We start from the raw sequence: 23,747 nt of genomic DNA on the forward strand, positions 1-23,747 counted from the left end.
TTCAATTAAGTTTTGGCACCTAAAACACAAACACAAAACAAAAACAGTGCAGGTAGGTAGCAAAGTCCCAAGCTTGGATCCATCAACCGATTCTCTTTAAGGGTGAGTTCCAGTCTCCGCCATCGTCAGCCACCTCGGTGAAGCACAGTTTCATTCTCCACAGATAGACATTTTGTTCCCCAGCCAGAGCTTGTGTCTGGTGGCCCCAAGTCCCGCCTGGACAGCTACGGGATTCAAGAACCTCTAAGGCAGGTTGCATTGGGTGAATGCTCATTTACATGCCCTGTATCGGGTCTGACAGTGGTAAGTGTGGGAGCCAGAGCATAGGGGTGTGGACTGCCGCTGCGGCAACCCCTTGCACTACACCCTATACAGCAACCGTCTGGAACCATGTGGGAGAGGCGCACTCTATGTGCGTCGGCCAGTGGGACGTATCCTGGGGGCCGCAACTTGGTTTGCAGGTGTTAGAGGAGTTGGGAGTATGCGAGTACTCAGCTTCGCCCAGAACTGATCACATAACCGGTCAAAGGTCTGAAGGATCTGTGCAGCGTATGTAGATGGCTGTGAGAAGGGTTGTATAACCGCAGGCTGCAGCGTGACGCCCATCTTGAGCATGAGGCCACATATTTGCCTGGTTTGCTAATGGGGACCAGGATAACCCCCGCCGGTCCAGCAGGGGAAAACAGGGCTCAACAGTGTGTGCTTTCCAGTCCCGGGCAGAGGATCGGCTGCCTCCACTGCTCCGAGTACATCTGCGGTTGTGCCGACCTAGATCGGTCCGAAGCAGCCCACACACTCTAAAAGGCGCACTCCGAAATGTGTAGGATTGCGCCCAAAAATGTTTGCTAATGTCCAGGATTAGGCTTTATAGAAGGTTAACTTGAGGAGCTCCAGTATCATTCGACCATCTTGGTCGGCTATCAGGCCCTGCTTAAGTTGTTTTTCCTTTCATTTTGCTGTAGTCAAGTATGAGTGTTGATGTCTCGTATTACTTACTAGCATATGATTGTCTTGTAATATCAGATAGTATTTCCTTTACTTCCTTTATGTCACTGTACAACAAAAAAATACATAATAAATAAATTAAGTGAGACGTTTCTTTTAATGAAGGACAAGAAACACAGACACCCTTCACTGAACAATTCACCAGCAGCCCTGGTAACAGGTTTATGGCATGTGATTGCTCTTCAGGTATTCTAACTTGACACACACACAAAGATTCCAATAAATCACTGGTAATCCCTTCCACTGGAAAAAATATTACATTATTATTGGGTAGAATTTATTATTTTCTGCTTCAGCACACATTTCTCTGGCCTTGGACTCTCAGTTATAGTTTAGTTGTTCCAAATAGTATTGCACAACAACTGTAAAATACGGCTATGTTCACGGGGCATGTATTTTTATGACTTATTGAAGGTCTCCTATGAAGATAATTTTGACATTTGAAAAACAATATTTTTACATGTACAAAAATAGATCCATTATTTATTTATTATTACCCGGTGAATGCTGCTTGGTTGTAGATGATACTTGTCGTTTCGGCGAAGAAATTGTAGGCTTGATGATGTCTTGCTCTTTTGATGTGTCCTTCTTTGATCCTGTTTAAGAGTAAAAGAAACAGTATTTGAAAAGTGTAATAAATAAAAAAGATATTTAAAGGAACAATTAAAGAACCATAACCATGACAGTGTGCTCTGAGTCAATGAGACGGACGGCCATGTATTATAGGGATAGCTCAGGAGAACTAACAGAAGCTCCTAGCATTAGCTTCCAGGTTTTCAGAGCTGATGAGAAGGGGGTAGGGGGAGAAGTGCCCAGTGGAGGACAGCAGGTAAGATGTTAAACTGTTCTACCATGGTTCGACTGCTTATATTAGCGGGATACCAGGGTACTCCTGACACCATAACAACTAAAGAGTGGTTATGGTTCTTAGAGTGTTCTTTTAAATATACAGAAGCTGAAAAACAAACATATAGCATATCTGACTAACTCGCAAAATTATGCAAACAAGGATTTGAAGAAGTACTGTAAAATTTAGAAGATAAACATAAACATAAATCAAGCAAAAAGTCAGTAACTTATCGTATTCATATTATTAAACAAAAACAATTTGTATTTAATTTAATTTTTAAGTTGCCCTCCCCCACCTAATAAACAAAAGTCTTTTATTCCAGAAACTACAACATTCAACTCTTGGCAGAACGGAAAAACATATTATTTATTTATTTATTTTATTGAAGTCTGTATGCATCGTCGTGGTAAAGATGTTTAACAATAAGGACCGTATTGATTATCGAACTCTTCATTCCCTTACTCTATTTTTGCAGTATTATTGATCTGAGACTTGACCATCTGAATCTGTTTTAGTCTTGTATGTTATAATGACTCGTTATATTTACCAATCACTTACATTGGTTACAATGTATTTCAGAAACTACTTAACATATTGTGTATTCCCGACAGGTTATACTATTGGCAGCTGTGTTTATTTGACTAGAATCTTGATTCTTAGTCTCTAAGCTTGTAAGGTCACCAACTGCTTGTATGACGTGTTGTCTATTGTACTGTGCCATGGGATGTGTTGTAGCTTTATAAATAAATTATGAATACACAGAGGCTTGACATACATTTTTGATTTGATTCAAGCCAGGACTAATTGGGCCACTCTAGAATATTTGTTCGTTTTTGTTTCACCAATTCAGTGAGACTTTGCCATTTTGATCATTGTCTGTTAGCTAACTCCCGAGATGCAGAGGGATAAAATTCCCAGGAATATCTACGTAGGTACTGAGTGAGAAGTAGAGTATATTCAGGTTAAATTGTATATGAATTATTGTAGTGTTAAACATTTAGCTAATTACACTGCAAAACTATTACACCATAATCTGAAATTATTTTGTATATATCATTTGTGTTAGTGACACTTGATGATAGAACAAGAATTAAAAAAGATAACAATCAGGATCATTCACTAAACACCTGATTTTGTGCGGATGGAACAAATTTTGTGTAAATGACCAAATTCTGAACCCAATGGCAATTCTCATATTTACTAAAGCAAAATACGGTCAGAAATCAGTTTAGGTCAAGCGAATTTGCACCAATTGACTGAATGCATTTGGTGTCCATCTAAAAAAAGAGTGCTTTCAAATCAGAATCCTATAAAGTAAAGAACTTGGTGGATTCACAAAACATTGATATTAACAAAATTCATAACCAAATGTATCCGGCAGGATGCACATTTCCAAATTATTATTGAGGGCTACAAACATTTTACCTAATGTCCCCACCCCAGCCCTCACCCATTGGCATTGGGTGGCAGCTCTATTAATAATACGTGGGGATCCAATGTCCTCACCCCAGCCCACATCCGTTGGCAGTGGGTGGCAGCTCTATTAATAATACGTGGGGATCCAATGTCCTCACCCCAGCCATGGGCGGCAGGTGGGGGCTCTAAGAACATTTAAATCCATAATTCCCAATGCAACCAATAAAAATATTCATAAATGAACAAAATCTGATTTGCAAAGCAGAAAAAAGGAGGGGACCTAGTGTCTCATTGCCATACCCCGACCCATGGAGCAGCTGGTGGGTACACGAATAATAAGCCTTTGAAGCACCTGTCTGCCAGGAAATATCCCATCAAGCCAATGTAAGCCTGGAAATCATTAATATAGAACCCAACCATTGATAGACTAGCAAAGGCTCTACACAAATCCTTCTTGCGGTGTGGTTCCATCATACATCCCAATGCACTGCCTGCTGTTTTAAATTGCAGAAGAATTATGTGAGATTGTAGCACACATCCCATGTATCCTAATGGCCCAGAGGGCAAATGACCTCCTTCTTCACCCTTACAATTTCTCACATGGGGTGATACAATAAGTATGAGCGAAATGTGTGTCTGTCTCATAAGAGGCAAAATAGATAAAGGAAAGGACATTTTTTTTTTACTTATTCAATTGTAAGTGCACTTTCTTCCCCAAAATAGTTTTATTACGAACATCTATCATGAGTTAGGAATTACAAAAATTTGCCCCATAAATAACATTTAGCCACATTCAGTAAAATGTACAGTAAAGATAACAACATTAACGACTAACCCTGGTCATCGCTACCTTCTAAAACATGAGTTCCAATGAGATTTTTAAAGTGTGAACAATCTGTCCATATGTACAGAATGCTGGAAAGACCATATCACAAGAGATAATGTAAGTAAAACTCCAAGCATAAATTAATACATATATAAAGCAGGAATGAACAGAGTGAAGTGATGTAAAAAAAAAAATGTCAGTAATGGTATTTATTTTCAGTATATGGTGTGATTTGTTAAAGGGGTTGATTTTGGCTGTGAGAATCTCAAGGTCCATACATCCTTTATTTTAATCAATGCCATTAAAGGAACAATCCAAGCACCATAATAACTACCGCTCACTGTAGTGGTTATTGTACCATGAGAGCCCTGGTACCCCTTCACTGTAAGGAGTCAAACCATTTTTGAACTGTTTGACATTTTATCTGGGCTCTGCAGTCCCTCATTCTCCATGTCTACTTGTAATGTGGGAGAGCAAGATGTCCTAAGCTACAAGCTCTCCGGAGAAGAGTCTGCAATGCTAACTTAGCCAATGAGATAAGACCTGTATCTCAGGAAAGTTAATGGAAGTATGTGTGCGAAAAATTCAACTGAACAAATGAGGGGAAGGGGTGGGAGGGGGGGGGGGGTTGGGCTGGGGAGCATGGTGCTGGAATCACCAACCTGATTTAAGCATTGTGAATACGGGGACAGGAGAATAAGCAATTAAATAAATGAGTTTTCGGTGGCCAAATATAAAAAAAAAAAAATTCAGACGAGCTTGTGCTTTCTGCAGAGCAGGGAGATCTATGTGTAATGTTATCCTTTGCAATCGTTTTCTTTGTTGCTGCAGCAGAGAGTACAATTTTTTTTTATTTCAAAGATTCGCAAAATACTTTTATAGCATTTATTTGTTACTTGTACAACTAAAAGCTCCAAAACAGTTATTACACAGTAGCTACAGAGGTATTGGGATTTCATTTAAAAAAAAAAAAAAAAAAGAATATTAGTTATTTGATATTGTCCAGAGTTTCCCGCAGATATGGGACGCAAGAGAGACAAGTCGAAATATGTCACAAATTATAGGAATATAGATATAAAAATATAGGAAGGCAGGGGGCCGTTTTCGATAACGCCCATACTGGTAATCGTTAACTACCTGCGGTATAAAGCTTCCTGCTGTCTGTTTGTTCCTGTGTTCTAAAATTTTACAAAATGAGTCACTGGTTTTATAATTGTTCTCTTTCTATTGTTTAAAGTATTTTGTCAGGGTTTCCCAGCGGGAAAAGCTAGATTGAAAAGTTGAGGTCCACCAAGTGATGACATGTAGCACAAATACTGGCTCTGCTTCTTTCTCTAATATTATTAGGAATCTGTTGTCACTTTGTGACATTTGCTAAGTGATGAATTAGAGGACCTCCAGAACAAAATTACATTTTCAGTTGAGCAGAGAATCAAGTTACCAAAGGTTACAGAAAAGAAATGAGCGTCTGGATGTTTACTTATTACTATGGGGATACAATGATCCCTTAAAACCTAGCTAGATATTGTATGAACTGTACTGTCATAAGAAGTCTTGTAGATGACTTTAATATTGGTATCTGCATTGATACTCCACAAATACTGAAACTCATTTCTTTCTGTTCAAGATTCCCATTACAATTATTATAGTATGATCTTTTCTGCCTTATCAGAACTCAGGAGCATGGTCAAGGTCAAAAATTTCAATTTCAGTTTGACAGGAAAACGTTTTTAAACTAATTTACCAAATAATCAAGTTACATATAAAAAAAAAATATTGGTTTATATAAATAAAATTTTTGACTATGTAACACTAGCATTCTCCCCGCATATTCTATAATCTTCCTCTTACATATGTGTTTACTGGTATCTGTGTGTTCATATCTGCATATGTTTGTGTATGGCAGTGAATATCTTTGTGTCTGTCTGTGAGTGTATATCTGTGGATCTGTGATTGTATCTGGAATTTATAACTTTATCATACGGTATGTTCTGATTGTGTTGAAAGTTTAGTTAAATTACATTTAAGTCTAAATTAATAAAAAAAAATTAAAATAAAGTTCCATCTTAGTGAAAAACTCAAAACTAACAGTACCATTTTAAAGGAACTCCTCAGAGTGCACGCAAAGGTGATATTTACTTACATTTTGCTCTCTCTGCAATCACCATCTCACCTCTTTGGCAATGCACAGCATGGAGATGCCAAACATCAGTCACGGAATCTTTGCACGATTGAACCCAGGAAGTTCCTTTAGTGGCTGTCACATTGACAGCCACTTAAGGTGTTACTAGGCAGCATTTTATTCTGAAAAGGAAGCATTTACAATGCTATAGCAACACCAGAACCTCTACATTATGCTATAGTGGTTCTTGTGATTAAAGTGTTCCTTTAAGTTTAAACATGCAACACTCTTTCCTTACAATTCTGGCTAAGTCATTATGACAGACTAGCTATAATCATATTTCAAAGACTTTATATACATTTAGAAGATTTTAGAATTAGAGCATTTACATTCCTGTTTCCTTGGGTTACTCTTCCTGTTATTTGTAACGGACCGTTTCGCTCACAAGAGGATAAAACCCGTTTAGGCGATAATCCCCTTTCCAGATACACAAGCAGCTACTGCAATCACCAGTCTCCCGAACTGCAAACTACACAAATTCACCAACTTCCGAACAGGAAACACACGAACCCTGGAAGAAGCCGAACAGGAAAAGCCCTACGAACAGCTTACACTCCTGGCAATCGGCATACAGTCAAATTCCCCCCAAGAATGAGACGACACTTCACTTTCAGGGTTAAGCAGCAACACACGGTTATTAACACAACTTTCTTATAAAGGATTCTCCCATGCAAGGGGAGATTTACAGTCATTACCCGATGCACCAATCACACATGAATTACCTCCCACACATTTCCTCCCCTCGGCATGACACATAATCCCCTTAATCATGTACATTACTTCCCCACTTTCTGGATGTACCCCAAATACCTAGAGTACACTCCTAAATAGGGGGTCCCCTGATAGCCCTGATCTGGGTGGGCAACATACTCAAAGATCACCCAAATCGGACCAGGGGTTCGAGAGTTATGGAGGTTTAAAGTTTTGACCGACCGCACAGGCAAAGTGACCGAAAATAGTTCCATGAGGTTTGGCCTTGCGGTCGGTCTCTGTTAATGTATTAAAAAGTCCCGAACGGCCTGCCATCCGTGAGTTTCCTTGTGTTCGTTAGACTCCCCATGTGAACATTAGTCTTTCTACCGAACGGCGGCTCGTTCGGTAGTTGGGGCACGAATCCACGGAAGTCTGGAGGTCTCAGCGGTGTTTGCCTAGTCGAGTGTCCGATTTTAGTTCCAGACCCTCGACGGCATAACACCGCTGTTCGGGAGTTTAAGATGGCCGCCGCCACGTGTTCGTTCGACGAACAAAGGCCATCTTAAACCGCAGCTGCTGGGTTAACCACAGCTGCTGGGTGGCCAATTGACGGCACACTCCAGTTCCCAGGTGGTCCTTAGATCGCTACTTTGTTCGGTAGATTGAATCTACCGAACACCCCGGCAGAAAGGCACGAATAAGCCTTTCTGCAGGGAAAATAAAGGTTTGAACTGCAGGGCCATAGTCTAAAGGGAGCAGGCGAGCAACCAGGCTTCTCCAGTGTACAGTGGCGAGGTTGGTTTCGCCACATTATTCATCCCTGCTTCCTATATTGTATATTGCAGATAGGGTACTGAATACATACACACAATTCTAATAGATGTTGTGGTAGTTAAAATAATTTAAATATAGTATGTGACAGTCTGGACACAAGACACATTGAGACCAAATAAGGCTTACAGAAAAAATAAAAAAATAAAAATAAAAATGTTATTGTAAGATGTGTTTATATATAAAACAGTCATCACAATAGAATCTATCCTTGAGTTTTGTCAATGTTTAGCACACAAGGCCATGTGTATACTAAGGTGACCTAAAACAATTGGAATCAATCAAACTAATAAGACCCTATGGGGTCCGAGATCCAGACATTGCTATTAGCAACCCAGCATAGAAAACAATTTCCTAAAATTGCTGTAAAATTGAAGGTGTGCGTCTATCGATCACAGTGATCAAACAGTAATAAATTGTTCAGTTTCAGGTTCACACAAAAATAAAAGATAATAATTCAACAAAGTAAAAACATTCTAAACTTCAAGGAACCCAATACTGTAACAACTGTCCTTATAGTATATTACAAATTCTAAAAAAAACGTTTTTATTTAATATAGGAATAGTGGATTAATATATTCTTTGATTTTCGCATACAATTTATCTCCCAATTGTATTTTTTTCTCTTCCAGAGTACCCTGTTTTCAAGTTATTTTTGTGTATATTTGTGTTGTTTTTTTTAATTTATCTCCTTGTCTTTCTACTAAATCACTTAAAATGCAGTGTATAGTCCTCTTCTATTTTTTTTAAAATGGACTCACAGGGTTATTAACAAAATTCAGTATTCAAAGTGAATATACCGATTAAAGGTTAGAGTAGCTAAGGCGAAGCACAGCTGATTTAGACATTTTTCCCAATTCATTACATTTTAAATTCACGTTAAATTCTCACTAAATTCCATGTAGGTTTATGCTGATATACAGATCCATTGTCAAATGAGATACATATGCTGTATATTTCTATTTTGACATTCTCTTTTTATTAAGTCAGTTCACCAGTCTAATTACAAGACCTCTGCAAAGTATTATCTAATTTGTGTAGATCTTTCAGTGCGTGAGATTATATACTTTCTTACATTTACAGAGTTATTCACAAAAGGTGAGAATTTCAAATTTAAGGCCAAAGTATCTGAACTGTAGGTTCAAAGTTGACTTTGAGAATGTTTCCATTTCATCTAGTTCTACCTTGAATTGGAATTTGGAATAAGAGTTACCACGGGGTATTTTCATCATATTTTAACGCAAAAGATAGTGGTCCCTTTTCAAAAGTTACATCCAATCAGCCACATTACCCAAAAAGATAAAGGAATCACTGGAAAGTCTCACTGCATTTATTTATTCATTTTATTTCTTCATCCATATATCTTTTAACTGGATTCTACAAATGTTTATACTATCCGATACACTATTCCATAAACAAAATCTTTGGAATTAAAATCAGATCATCATTTAATTCTATTTATTAGTTGTCGTTTTTTTGCAGTACATGGTAGGTTTTATTATATCTAGCTGTATTTCTATCTCAAAATGAATTATTCACTAAACTCCAAATTTTAACAAATGGAAATCCAAATTGCTAAATTCAGGCTGCGATAGCTAATCTGTGGCTATAGCTGAGTTGTTCCAGATAGTGTAAAATTTGCAGATTATCATAATTTATTTCCAAGTTAATCTAAGTTTTCCCTTTAGATTTCAATTTATTATAATTTGGAGTTTAGAGACGAAACCTCATATAATTTTCATGTATGCACTTTTTTATTCTGAGTTTATATTTAAAGATTGTTTTGTATACTTTTGCACTGAGCTCGCTTTCTTCATATATCTTTGTTTAAATCATGGCTTTTATCACAATCTCAGTAATTTGATCGACGCATTTTCTTTAACACTTGAATTCAAAACTTTTTAAAAAGTTCTAATCAAAGTTCCAAATAAACACTTCCCTTCTCTGGAATTCCCATCAATCAGCGGCATAACTACACTGGTACACCGATGCGGCTGCACGGGGGCCAACACTCTCAGAATGCCCATCTGGAGGGCCGTGCACTTATGGACATTTGATGGGCATGTGTTATGCGGTGTCCAATTGTGTGCAGTAAAGCTGTTAACAGCTCAATTTGCCCCGTTTTTTAAAGGACCACTCTAGGCACCCAGACCACTTCAGCTTAATGAAGTGGTCTGGGTGCCAGGTCCTTCTAGGGTTAACCCATTTTTTCATAAACATAGCAGTTTCAGAGAAACTGCTATGTTTATGAATGGGTTAAGCCTTCCCCCTATGTCCTCTAGTGGCTGTCTCATTGACAGCCGCTAGAGGCGCTTGCGTGCTTCTCACTGTGATTTTCACAGTGAGAGCACGCCAGCGTCCATAGGAAAGCATTATGGAATGCTTTCCTATGTGACCGGCTGAATGCGCGCGCAGCTCTTGCCGCGCGTGCGCATTCAGCCGACGGGGAGGAGAAGAGGCGGATCGGAGGAGGAGAGCAGGAGGAGATCTCTCCGCCCAGCGCTGGAAAAAGGTAAGATTTAACCTCTTTCCCCTTTCCAGAGCCGGGCGGGAGGGGGTCCCTGAGGGTGGGGGCACCCTCAGGGCACTCTACTGCCAGGAAAACGAGTATGTTTTCCTGGCACTAGAGTGGTCCTTTAATGTAATGGAAGCCTAGGAGGAAGTGAGAATTTGTAATTTCCTCCCAGGTACAGACACCAAGCCACGCAAGATGAGAAGGCAGAGAATAGGGATGCACACACAGCTACAGTTAGTCTCTAAATCTCTGATTCCCAAAAGCCATAGCTAGCAGAAACCTGACCATTTTGATCAGCATGTGTGTCTGTATGTATGCTATTGTGTGTTTCTGTGTGTCATTGTGTGTATGTATGTGTGTCATTATATGTTACAGTGGGTGTCAGTGTGTGTATCTCTGCGTGTGTATCTGTATATGTGTGTTTCTGTGTGTCTGTGTATCTGCATGTGTGTCAGTGTTTTTCTGTGCCTGTGTATCTGTATGTGTGTCAGTGTTTGTATCTATATGTCTGTTTATCCGCATGTGTATCATTGTGTTTAGATGTTTTTGGCAGTGTATGTGTATATGTGCATACACCTCAGCACTCAAACTCCAAAACTACACACAAATGCACCATTGCATTCAAACTGCGTACAAGCACACCTCCTGTATTACAATACCAACATTGTATATATACACACTCCTGCATTCAAAACCGGCACTACATACAAACACACTTACTCTTACATTCACTCACACTTACTCCATACAAAAACATACTTACATTCAAACACACAAACACTGATGGGGATCTACATTTTAGCCACCCTTTCGACTGGGTGGCCCAAATAAATTCTTGCATGAGGGCTCTCTCTATGTTCATTCCACCACTGAATATGTCTATTCCGGCCCCGGCCTCACTAAATGGCGTGCAAGGGAGCAGAGCAGAGGCATCACAAGTCCCTCACCGCCCGGCAACAACAGGGCTGCCATCAGAAATTTTGGGGCCCCTGACAAAGCACAAGGTCTGGCCCCCCCCCCCCCTGCCCTCTCCCTCCCGGGACCGCCCACGCCCTACCTAGTCCACTGACAATGATGCGGGACTGAATGTGGTGTGTATAGTGGAAGTGAATTAGAATGTGTGTAATGGATGTAGTGTTTGTGTGTATTAGATACTGTTTGTGCAGTGAATGCAGAGTGTGTGTTTGTGTAGCGGATGCAGTGTGTATAGTGAACGCAGAGTGTGTTTGAGTAGTGGATGTAGTGTGTGTACAGTGATGTAGTGTGTGTTTGTGTAGTGGATGTAGTGGTGGAATGTACTAGATGAAATGTGTTTAGTGGATGCAGTGTCTGTAGTGGATGCAGTGTGTGTATTAGACACAGTGTCTGTGTATAGTGAATGCAGAGTGTTTCAATTTGTGGTGGATGTAGTGTGTGTACTGTGAATTCAGGATGTTTGTGTATTGGATGCTGTGTGTACAGTTAATGCAGAGTGTGTGTCAGTATAGTGAATCCAGAGTGTGTGCATAGTTTAGTGAATGCAGAGTGTGTGTTAGTGTGTAATGAATGCAGAGTGTGTCAGTGTAATGAATGTAGTGTGTGTGTTAGTGCAGTGAATGCAGAGTGTGTGTAAATGTGTAGTGAATGCAGAGTGTGTGTTAATGTGTAGTGAATGCAGAGAGTGTGTTAGTGTGTAGCGGATGCAGAGGGTGTGTTAGTGTGTAGCGGATGCAGAGTGTGTGTTAGTGTAGTGAATGCAGAGTGTTAATGTGTAGTGAATGCAGAGAGTGTTTGAGTAGTGGATGTAGTGTGTGTACAGTGATGTATTGTGTGTTTGTGTAGTGGATGTAGTGTTTGTATGTACTAGATGAAATGTGTTTAGTGGATGCAGTGTCTGTAGTGGATGTAGTGTGTATATTAGACGCAGTGTCTGTGTATAGTGAATGCAGAGTGTTTCAATTTGTGGTGGATGTAGTGTGTGTACTGTGAATACAGGATGTTTGTGTAGTGGATGCTGTGTGTACAGTTGATGCAGAGTGTATGTTAGTGTAGTGAATGCAGAGTGTGTGCATCGTTTAGTGAATGCAGAGTGTGTGTTAGTGTGTAATAAATGCAGAGTGTGTGTTAGGGTGTAGTGAATGCAGAGTGTCAGTGTAATGAATGTAGTGTGTGTGTTAATGTGTAGTGAATGCAGAGAGTGTGTTAATGTGTAGTGAATGCAGATAGTGTGTTAGTGTAGTGAATGCACAAAGTGTGTTAGTGTAGTGAATGCAGAGTGTGTTAATGTGTAGTGAATGCAGAGTGTGTGTTAGTGTGTAGCGGATGCAGAGTGTGTGTTGGTGTAGTGAATGCAGAGTGTTAATGTGTAGTGAATGCAGAGAGTGTGTTAGTGTGTAGCGGATGCAGAGTGTGTGTTAGTGTAGTGAATGCAGAGTGTGTTAATGTGTAGCGAATGCAGAGTGTGTGTCAGTATAGTGGATGCAGTGAGTGGGTTAGTGTGTAGTGTATGCAGAGTGCATGTTGTATTAGTGAATGCAGTGTGTGCATTGCATTAGTGTATTAGTGTATGCACTGTGTGTGTTAGTGTATGCAGTGTGTGTGTTGTATTAGTGTATGCAGTGTGTGTGTGTTGTGTTAGTGTATGCAGTATGTATGTTGTGTTAGTGTATGCAGTGTGTGTTAGTGTATACAGTGTGTATTGTATTAGTGTATGCAGTGTGTGTTGTGTCAGTGTATGCAGAGTGTGTGTTGTGTTAGAGTATGCATAGTGTGTGTTGTGTTAGTGTATGCAGTGTGTGTTGTATCAGTGTATGCAGAGTGTGTGTTGTGTTAGTGTATGCAGTATGTATGTTGTGTTAGTGTATGCAGTATGTATGTTGTGTTAGTGTATGCAGTGTGTGTTGTGTTAGTGTATGCAGTGTGTGTTGTGTTATTGTATGCAGAGTGTGTGTTGTGTTGGTGTATGCAGAGTGTGTGTTGTGTTGGTGTATGCAGAGTGTGCTGTGTCAGTGTATGTAGTGTGTGTGTGTGTGTGTGTTGTGTCAGTGTATGTGTGTAAATGTGCAGTCTGGGGTGAGGGGGAGGGGGGCATTTTAACATAATAAAAAAAAAATAATTAATTTAATTAAATTGTTTCTCCCCCCTCCCTGCTTACCTGTGTCTAGGGAGGGGGGAGATTCCATCCCTGGTGGTCCGGTGGCATGGTGGGGCGGCTGGGGCCCCCGGGTTCCCTGTTACCGCAGAGGGGGCCCAGGCAGCACACAGCTTCTCCTCTTCTCTTCTCTCCTCCAATAACTCTCGCGAGACCCGCGGAGCGTTGCCATGGCAACCGGGTCTCGCGAGAGTTATTAGCAGAGAGGAGAAGAGGAGAAGCTGTGTTCTGCCTGGGCCCCCTCTGCGGTAACAGGGAGCCGGGGGCCCGCGGCTGCACACATAGATAGCGATATTCGCTATCTATGTGTGCAGGGAGGGAAAGTGAGTGGGGCCCAGGACTGCCAGAGCAGTCCGGGCCCCCCAGGGCTGCCGGGCCCGTGACAACCGTCATGGTTGTCACCCCCTGATGGCGGCCCTGGGCAACAATATGCACCGCCAGCTTCCAGGATCCACCAGCATACCGCCGGCCTCTATAATATCTTAGCTTGCCGCCTGCCTGCACAATTCCACAGCTGTCCTCCTGCCCGCCTCGAAGGTAATGGGCTCACATATCCCAGGCGCCAAGGCAAAATTCCTAGGCGCCATGTCGACCTGGCTCCTTGGATTTGTTGAGCCCTGGGATAACTATACGTTATTTTCTACGTTTCATTTTATTTGTCACCCCTCACAATCTCTTATTTTTTAATTATAGAGATAAGTAAACATAATATTAAAAATAATAGGAAGGGGGGGCAGAGCTTAACCTCCGAGTTGTGCAGACATGGACAGCACGAGCTACAGGGGGTATATTAGGCGGCTACATTGCCCAAAAGCTTAGCGGGCTGCACTGCCTACGTTGGGGGTGCACCGCTGCATCGTGTGAGACCTCACTGAAGCCTGTCGGAGCCGGGAGACCGGGACGCCATGTGTAGCCTTCTAGAGTTAGAGCTAGGGAGAGGTGGCTGCTCTCCCTGATGCCGGACTTACTAAGTGACTCTGCGGGTCTCCTACCCCCCCTTTTGTACCGGTGGGGGTTATCAAGTCCCCACTGGGTGTTTGACCCGGTGTGATGTTGGCCCTGCTGCAACATCACATCGCTCTCAGCAGACATCTGGGGGTGCACCGACTACACAAGATGACAGAGGCCCCTTCATGTGTCTCGCAAACACTCGCCAGACACATGGGATCTACCTAGACTCCATCGACGCCAAGCTGTACGCAATATTCCAAGCCTTCTGTGACAAGCTGCGGGCACGCTCCACTGCCATCTGGTCCAAACAGAGGACAGACAGGCCCACAGACGGCGACAGGGGTGACACCCCCAGGCAGCGCTCCCACCTAAACATTTCACCACGCCACTAGCTGCCTGCCTAGGCTGAAAGTCCCCCGAGGCATGACTTCGCCCACACAGGAGGAAGAGCGCACGCCGCTGGCGGCGGATAACACCTTGATCTTCCAACTTCCCCTCGGAGGCAAGGACTTGGCCACACAAAGGTTCTAAGTCCGAGGATTGAGGATGTCGGCTTCCACAATGGTCTGGGGCTGGGGGAATACCTCACCTACCTGTTGCCCCCTTGCTGCTCAATTGGTCACTGCAGTGGTCATGGCTCAGCACGTAGACCCTCATGACAATCGCATAAACCATCCTCCATGTTCCTACTGAGGGCTAAATGGTTGTGACTATCTAGCTGAACTGACCTCTTTGTTTTGTTTCCCTCCAATGTCGCTGCCACAATCCTACAATATGCAGTAGTCATAAAATGCAAAGCTGATAATACTGGTTTACTAACCTGTTCTAGCCTAAATAATGTGTTCTATGCTAAGCTGCCTATTTAGTCATGAAAATATTCCTACACACATAGCAGGCTATTCTTGCGCCCACTTTATCATATAAAATGCATACCCACAGCATATGCTGACATAATCCTACACCATGCAGTAGTCATTACATGCAGAAGCTGATACCAGTGGTTAACTAACCTGCTCTAGCCTAGATAATGTGTTACATGCTAAGCTGTTTATCGAGTCATGTAAAATATTCTTACACACATGGTAGGCAATTCTCGTGCTCACTTCATCACATACAACACATACCCACCACATGTCACGTTAAGATTGGCGCAATGTTTATGTTTGCTCTGGTTTTACTGATATGTTACAGTTCTCGAGAATGTTAAATCTTGTTTCACTTATTATATACAAAAATGTGCATTTAGTTTGCAATCCATGACAATGTTCTATTAAGTTTGTTACTGTAAAGCTTGCAATCGCTGTCGTGGCATTACAAGCTTGTTGTTCATCCTGGCACGTCAAAAATAAAGATTGACAAAAAAAATTAAAAAAATTATGGGAAGTGACTGGTCCCCTTTAAGCCATTGATAGTACCATTCCATGTTTGTGTTTTAGGAGAATGTCTTAGTCCACAGATCAGAAAACAAAATGTGGTAATTATAACATTCAGTCTGTACATTTGTTAGCAAGTTTCCTAATACAAAATATCGATCCTGGATCATGTATGTAATATATTTTTGGGTGACTGGTTCACTGTAAGTAGAGGATATGATGATCATGCACACAGATATACTGGACTTCTGGAATATGATTATTTCTCTACTGCTATTTTAGGAATACATCTTTAACATAATGATAAATAGTTTTGAACATGATGAAATAATACAGATGGTAGACTAATTTTCTAGGCACGAATTGCTTACCAGCAGGTGATATGGTTGTTTTCGGGGATGGAAGAAGACTCCTGCGGGGCACTGCTGTGCTGCTGCACACTTGCAGAACTGTCCTACTGGTACCCTTGGGCATATCCCTTGATGGTAAAGTTGTCTTTTGAGTACATTGCTCTTCATTTGCAAAGCTTGTACCTGCTTGAAGAGAAAACAGCACTAATTAGATCATCATAACATAAAAAATACATAAGAGAAACTGAGCTCAGAGTGTAAATATCACATGTACAAATACTAATAAGCTATGTAATAAATGTAAGACAGCAAAGGTACAGATACTTCTTATTACATTGGGATTTCTTCTAATAAACACTTTTATTTCCTAGAATGTGAACTAGTTTCAACAGGATCCTCAAACCCCTCGGTTTCTGTGCGTCCAACTCGTCTTGTTGCAAATACTTGTTTGCTAGTCCTCCCATTGTACAGCGCTGCAGAATTTGTTGGCGCTTTAAAATTATAATATTTAATTCCCCTGTGAAGAATAAAGTATACATACACAATATGAGTATAACGTAGGGCCTGGAAGTAAAAGAGCACATAGCCATTGATTTTAAAATCTCTGGTGGTCAGTCAATCATTTCCAGAAATGATTTGAAGTGAAGTTTATTACCGTATTCTTTTATGGGTTTAGTCACTAGAGTGTTTTGCAAATGAATTTAAATATTTACTCCCCTCACACGTCTCCACATTTTTAAGTGTTATAACTTATATTTAAAATGAATTTTGCTATTTGATTTACACAACACACCCAACACTTTGTAAAGTGCAACAAATTTTTGACTTTAAAGGGATTCTATAGTGTAAGGAATACAAATGTGTATTCCTTACACCAGGGGTTCCCAATTAATTTTTCCCGTGGAACCCTTTGCATAGTGTACCAACATCGTCGAACCCCCCCGAAAAAAAAAAATTGTGCCAGTGTGTGTCAAGGTGTGTATATCTGTGCTTGTATGTGCCAGTGTGGCACACAGATACACACACTGACACATAGATACACACACCTTGACACACAGTGTCTATCTCTATGTGTGTGTGTATGTGTATGTATCTGTGTGTCAAGGTGAGTTTCTGTGTGTCAAGTGGGTGTATCTGTGCTTATATGTGTATGTGTATCAAGGTGTGTGTATCTGTGTTTGTATGTGTTCAGTGTGTATGAATCTGACATGCAGATACACACACACTGGCAGATAGTGGCACACAGATACACACACTGACACAGGTACACACACCTTAAAACACAGCGTGTATCTGTGTATGTGTATGTATCTGTGTCAAGGTGTGTATATCTATGTTTCAAAGTATGTGTATCTGTGTTTGTATGTGCCGGTGTGTGTCAAGGTGTGTATATCTGTGTTTGTATGCGCCAGTGTGTGTATATCTGTGTCAGTGTGTACCTGTGTGTGTGTGTGTGTGTGTATATGTATCTGACACACAGATACACACACACACTGGCACATAGATACACACCGACACACACATCTTGACTCTCAAATACACACACACTCAGATACACACAGTGACATTTACACACACTTGCACCCACAGATACACACTGGCACATACACAAACTGACACACTCAGAAACACACACACACATACAAACACACTGATACACACTGGCACATGCACACACTTAGATACACACAGTGACACATACACAAACCATGACACTCTCAGACACACATACTCTTTGACAGACACACATACACTCACTGACAAACACACATACTCTTTGACAGACACATATACACTCTCACTGACAAACACACAAACACATATACACTCTCACTGACAAGAGCAGATACATTCTCACTGACAAACACATACACTCTCACATACTCACTGACAAGCATATATTCACTCTCACTGGCAAACACACATATGCTCTTTGACAGACACACACACACATACAAACTCCCTAACAGACACACATACAATTTTTTTTATTTTTTTTTACATTTTACTTCACCCAGCCCTCCAACTAGGAGTGCTGGCATGGAGTCCCTGGGATCCAGTGGGGCTGCTGAGCATGCAGTTCCTGGGGTCCAGTGGGGCTTCTGAGCGACTGACGTGCAAGCGGCGAGGGAGATCACTGCTCACTGCTCCCTCGCCACCTGCGGCCATTTAATTTTTTTAACTTTTGGTGGAACCCCAAAACCTTTGCCCCTCTAATTTAAGAGGGAGGGCCAAGTGAGCAATAAAGTCGCTGCCTTTTCGCGCCCCCATTAAGAAGTATCCTAGGTGGCTGCCTACTTGGTCTATAGGATGCGCCGGGCCTGACTAACACTATGCACCATTCACTTTAATCTTTCCTATGCTGTATCCTATTTTATTTTAGTTTGTTTTTTACGGGTTCAAGTTGCTGCTTACAGCCTTTCTGTCATATGTGGTCTCATTTTTTCATTATATTGGAGGGAACATACTATTTGTGATTTGCACCATTTTAAAATCTCTATTTTAATTAGCAGTATAACGAAGCGCTTACTGCCCCAAATTGAGTATAACGATATAAGTCAGTTGAGAATTTAGTTTCCTCAATTGGGATTCAGAAAGATTCCAGCGTATATCACAATTTATTCAACATCCTTCCTGGTATCTCCCTTGACAAGGTTACAGTTGTTTGTGTGTGTGTCTGTATGTATGTATGTGTTAGGCGGGATGGGGGGCACGGATCGGGGGAGAGAGGGGAGCACGGATCAGGAGAGAGAGGGGAGGGAGAGAGGGGAGGGAGAGAGGGGAGGGAGAGAGGGGAGCCCACGGATCAGGTTCACACCGGGCCCCATGGATTGTGTGTACGCCACTGCCCATGGATTGTGTGTACGCCACTGCCTAGAGTGCCCCATTATTGGAACACTATAGGCACCCAGACCACTTCATCTCAATGTTCTTCAGGAACATCATTGTTATCTTTGCAGCGTTATCCTGATTCTAGTGGGTGTCAATATGACAGCCACTAAAGGGGCTTCCGAGTAAAACTCTGCTATTTCAGTCAAAAAGTCCAAAGAGACCTTTTGATTGGTGCAGTGCAGTGTTTTGATGCGCATTCGCGCTTGCCTCCCAATGCTTTCCTGTTGCAAAGCATTGGATTGGCTGAGATCATTAACACTGCGGAGCTTCATGGTGGAGACCGGCGCTGCGAGGGAGAAAAGGTAAGTAAAATACCTTTTTTTAAAACTCTGGCAGTGCTGAGCAGAGATACGATCTTACCTGCCTAAAGTTCATTTTAAGAAACTATTGGGGTTATATGAACTTTAGAATTCTCAAAACACTAAATCTCTGTTCTACACTAGACTGTAAGCTTGTCTGAGCAGGGCTCATCAACCTATTGTTCCATTAACATTTTATAATTGTCTCATTTATTGTTAAATCTCCCCCTTTATGATATCGTACAGAGCTGCAGAAAAAGTTAGTGCTATATAAATGGCAATAATAATAATACATAGCGTACCATGCACTTAATAACTGCAAGTCATATCTACACCTATATTTTATTTATTGCTACGTAGCTGAACTTTGAAAAACCAATGATATGACATTTATGCTGAAAAATGGATATATAAATCTATTCTTAGATAAACAGACACTGTTTATTCGTACATTTGAAACTTTATGTGATGTAAAATTTTTAATTCAGAACTAAATTATACCCAATTTTATTTGTATCTTTTTTTTTTTTTACGTTCTTGGAATGTTTTGAAATGTCAAAATACAACCACGGGTGCCAAGTACCTTACATCAAATGTGAAAAGTACTAATACGGGTGCATGAATAGGCATTTACAGAAAATATACATATGCATATACATAACAAGCCATGCTTGGATAGTAAGGAGTGTGTTAGTATGTTATGCTGAGAGAAAGCTTTTTCTGCAAACCTCAAGCAAATATGTCAATCAAAAATTTAAATACATTTTTTTTTTTGTTTGTTTGTTGATTCTCGTATTTTCATGATTGTACTGTTCATTCTCTTCTATTGATGCCCTTGGGAGAAATAACTGATAATTAAAAAAGCCAGTGCTACAATGTAGTTTGGGTTCATTTTCAGGTTAATGGTCCCTTACTGATAAGCTCTGTATTCTTTTTAATTATCTGCCTATTCAGTGTTGTCAGTGCTGGGGAATGAGTGACAACTGCATATATTCCGCCTATCGCACAAGGCACATTAACAAACGTGTTAAACAAAATGTAATGGAATTGAGTAACAACATTGCATGCAGTGAGGTTTGCTTATCCATATTTTTATACGCTTTTGGTAAATCTCTAACGTATTGTGATGTAATTCCAGTAAAATACAAGTTTAGCAGGCTAAGATTGCCACAAGGCATATGTATGCATATGTGTTTGTAGTATCAGTTAGTTAATTACACGTAGCTAAGATACTGTTATCACTGTACTGACCAGGTGCAGGAATGTAAGAACTGGAATTACGCGTCCCTCTCCTTTGTATCAGATGAGCCACGTGGTTAGACCGGATGGATGAGTTTAGACTCTATTTATTAAATAGGTTAAGGGTATGTGTGGGTGTAGTTAATTGTGGGAGGAGCTACAGTGCTATATAAGGAATGTACTCTATGTATTCAGTACTCAGACTTTGCTGTATTTTGGTGACGCTAGTCCCTCTGAGTCCCGATCGGTGATCCAATAAAGAATCTCTTCCTTCCTGAAGAAACCTGTGTCCATCTCTCTGTGCTTGGCTTCCGTCAGTTTCTCCGGTATCATTTGGTGCATTGGCCGGGAAGCTCATCGTTCAACGGTAGCTGAGAGGCAGAGGCGTGAGACGGTCTATCTTTGCCCACGTTCTCTACGGCTGCACCCCTGAACTTCTGCGTGGACCTCCCTTCGTCTCGGCGCCACTGGTCTGTTGTCCAGGAGATCATCGGCCTCTACGTGAGAAGTGCTGGGGTGTCCCCGTCGATGAGTGTGAACTCAGGTTCAGGAACGAGGAGGTAAGACAACTGCTGTTTTAGACGGCAGGACCCACTAGGGGTATACCGATTGTGCGGTAGGCCCAAAGGGGTTTTGAATCTGTGTATCTGCCCCCTCTGTCGGAGGGAAGGAGCGAAGGCGCACCGCTCGATCGAACGCTCTTTAGTCAGACCGTTTGATTTGGTTAGTCAGGCGGGGTCCTGGTGTAAATAGCCCTAGCCGGACACCGGTGTCTTGTCTAGACTAGCGTTCTAGGGTGTATATTACGTTCGCTAGGTCGGATGGACCGGGAGACTAAGCGGCGCCTGTGTAAATTCGGTTCGCTAGTTCTCATCCTATCTGGGCTAAGTGGGAAGGCGTGTAAATTTGGAACCCACTAGACTTTTGATAGTGCGACTAAGAGGCGCCTGTGTAAATTCGGTTCTCTAGCTCGCTATATATGTGGTGATTGGGCAGTGTGGCTAACCAAAACGGGTGTATATAGTTTTAGGTAGTCCATTCAAGGTACTGGCCAATAGTTTAGTTGGGAATTGTAAATGTGTTAACGATTGTTTTAGTAAAGTGTATATCTTGTTAGATAGCGCGAGCTCAGCCGTCTAGCGAGAGTGTTAATAGTGTGTTGCTGTATTATAGTGCACGGTACCATAACCCTGTATATTTACTGACATTATATAATAAGTACTAATCATTGTCGTCCATTGCATGTTTAACACCATAACCACTAATAATTGTATTGTGACCTTAACTTGTGCTTTGACCTATGCTAACCGTACTGTAACCGCTATTTGTAAAAGACGATGTTACTGGGGTGTGTTATAGACGGGTAATTCGTATATAGAGAATTATAGCGTGGGTGACTGTATAGTTACGCCAAAGGGCATAATATTGATTATATAGTGACTGGTGTAACAGCTGTGTGTGTACGGGAATTCCCTGAGTGTTTATTGTTATTGTGTACGTTTCACTTGGTAACCGTACCACGTGGTGCTGTTGCCAGAGGAAACGGGTGTGACTGTTGAATAGTACGCGTGTATAGTATTCGTTGTCGACGACGTTCCATTGTTAAGTATGGGTGCGTCGCAGTCAACGATTCCGGATCCCTTAGGATGTATGGTTAAGAATTTTAAAAAGGGATTCAAAGTTTGTGATTTTGGGGTAAAGATGTCTCCTGTACGTTTGGTCACTTTGTGTACTAGGGAGTGGCCTACTTTGGTTGCGGCATGGCCGCCACGTGGCAGTTTGGATCCAACTCTGGTACAGCGCTTACACGTGGCTGTATCGGGTAGGCCTGAACTTTACGGCCAGTTTCCTTATATTGACTGTTGGAGACAGGCCGTAAATGACTCGCCAAAATGGCTCCAGACATGCCACGAGGAGCAGTGTCGCCTCATGGTAGCTAGGACTTGCTCGTCCACTAGGACTGGTGTTAGGCCCATTTTGGACACGCCCCCTGAGTCCGAGATCCCTTTGCCGCCCCCTTACTTTCCGTTAAGAAGAAGTGACGCAAACGCAGGAAGTCCTGCACCCCTCCCCTCATTACCCTCATCCACTTCCGCTTCCTCCTCCAGTACAGGATCCACCCCCCCTCGTACTAAATCTCCCCTTCCGGAACCAGAATCCACCCCCATTAGAAACGAATATCCTGATTTGGCGCCACTTCAGACTTCCGGTCAAGCTTCATCTAGCTCGGCTCGAAGTGTTTTATTTACGACCTTTTCCCAAAACCGACCTCCCACATCCCCATACCCTATCTCTCCCCGACCGGAACCCATGACTGACGCCTCTCTACGTAGCCCCATCCAAACCCGACAGTTGACTGGTGCCCAACAATTAAAGCACTATCAGATGCCTCTTCGTCTGAATCCCGGGTCAGCTTATATCGATGCCGCAGGTCAAATGGCACACGCTGACCCAGTCTTCGTATATGTCCCATTTACCACAACCGATCTTTTAAACTGGAAGACCCATAATTCCTCGTATACTGAGAAACCACAAGCTATGACTGATCTGTTCACCTCAATAGTACAGACGCATAATCCGACATGGGCTGATTGCCAGCAGTTACTAATGACTTTATTTAACAATGAGGAAAGGACAAGAATAAATCAAGCAGCCATTAAAGCATTAGAGGATAGAGCCCGTGCTTTGAACCAAGCCAATCCAGCAGCATGGGCCGCGACACACTATCCCAACACCGATCCCGATTGGAACGTAAATGGTGCTGATATGGTTCAACTCAGAGCCTATAGAGACGCTATAATTGCTGGCATGAAAGCCGGAGGAAAGAAAGCCATTAACATGTCGAAGACAGTTGAGGTGATCCAGAAAAGCGATGAAGCGCCCAGTGTCTTTTATGACCGATTATTGGAGGCATACCGCTTGTATACCCCCTTTAATCCGGAAGACGCAGACAATTCCCGAATGGTTAACTCCGCCTTTGTCAGCCAAGCATACGGAGATATTAAGCGCAAGCTACAAAAGTTAGAAGGGTTTGCAGGTATGTCCATCACCCAACTAATGGAGGTAGCAAATAAGGTCTATATGAACAGGGATACAGAAAGTAAGAAAGAGGAAGAGCGCAAGATGCGTAAAAAGGCTGATATGCTAGCGGTAGCGATCGCAGGCGTAGATAAACGGGGCCCAGATAGAGGCAAT

The 23,747-nt window shown here is 41.8% G+C and overlaps 1 protein-coding gene across 1 annotated transcript in view; it reads right to left on the reverse strand.

Moving 5' to 3' along the window:
• Positions 1-23,747, reverse strand: part of MTUS2 (microtubule associated scaffold protein 2) — a 354,305-nt gene that overhangs the window by 104,755 nt on the left and 225,803 nt on the right. The window contains exons 4-5 of the mRNA XM_063429511.1: positions 16,144-16,308; positions 1,503-1,601 (exon numbers count right to left, since the gene is read on the reverse strand). Of these exons, the coding sequence (XP_063285581.1) occupies positions 1,503-1,601; positions 16,144-16,308 (264 nt within the window). The remainder of the gene's footprint in view (positions 1-1,502; positions 1,602-16,143; positions 16,309-23,747) is intronic.

Source organism: Pelobates fuscus, chromosome 1, assembly GCF_036172605.1.
Source record: "Pelobates fuscus isolate aPelFus1 chromosome 1, aPelFus1.pri, whole genome shotgun sequence".
NCBI classification, from domain to species: Eukaryota; Metazoa; Chordata; class Amphibia; order Anura; family Pelobatidae; genus Pelobates; species Pelobates fuscus.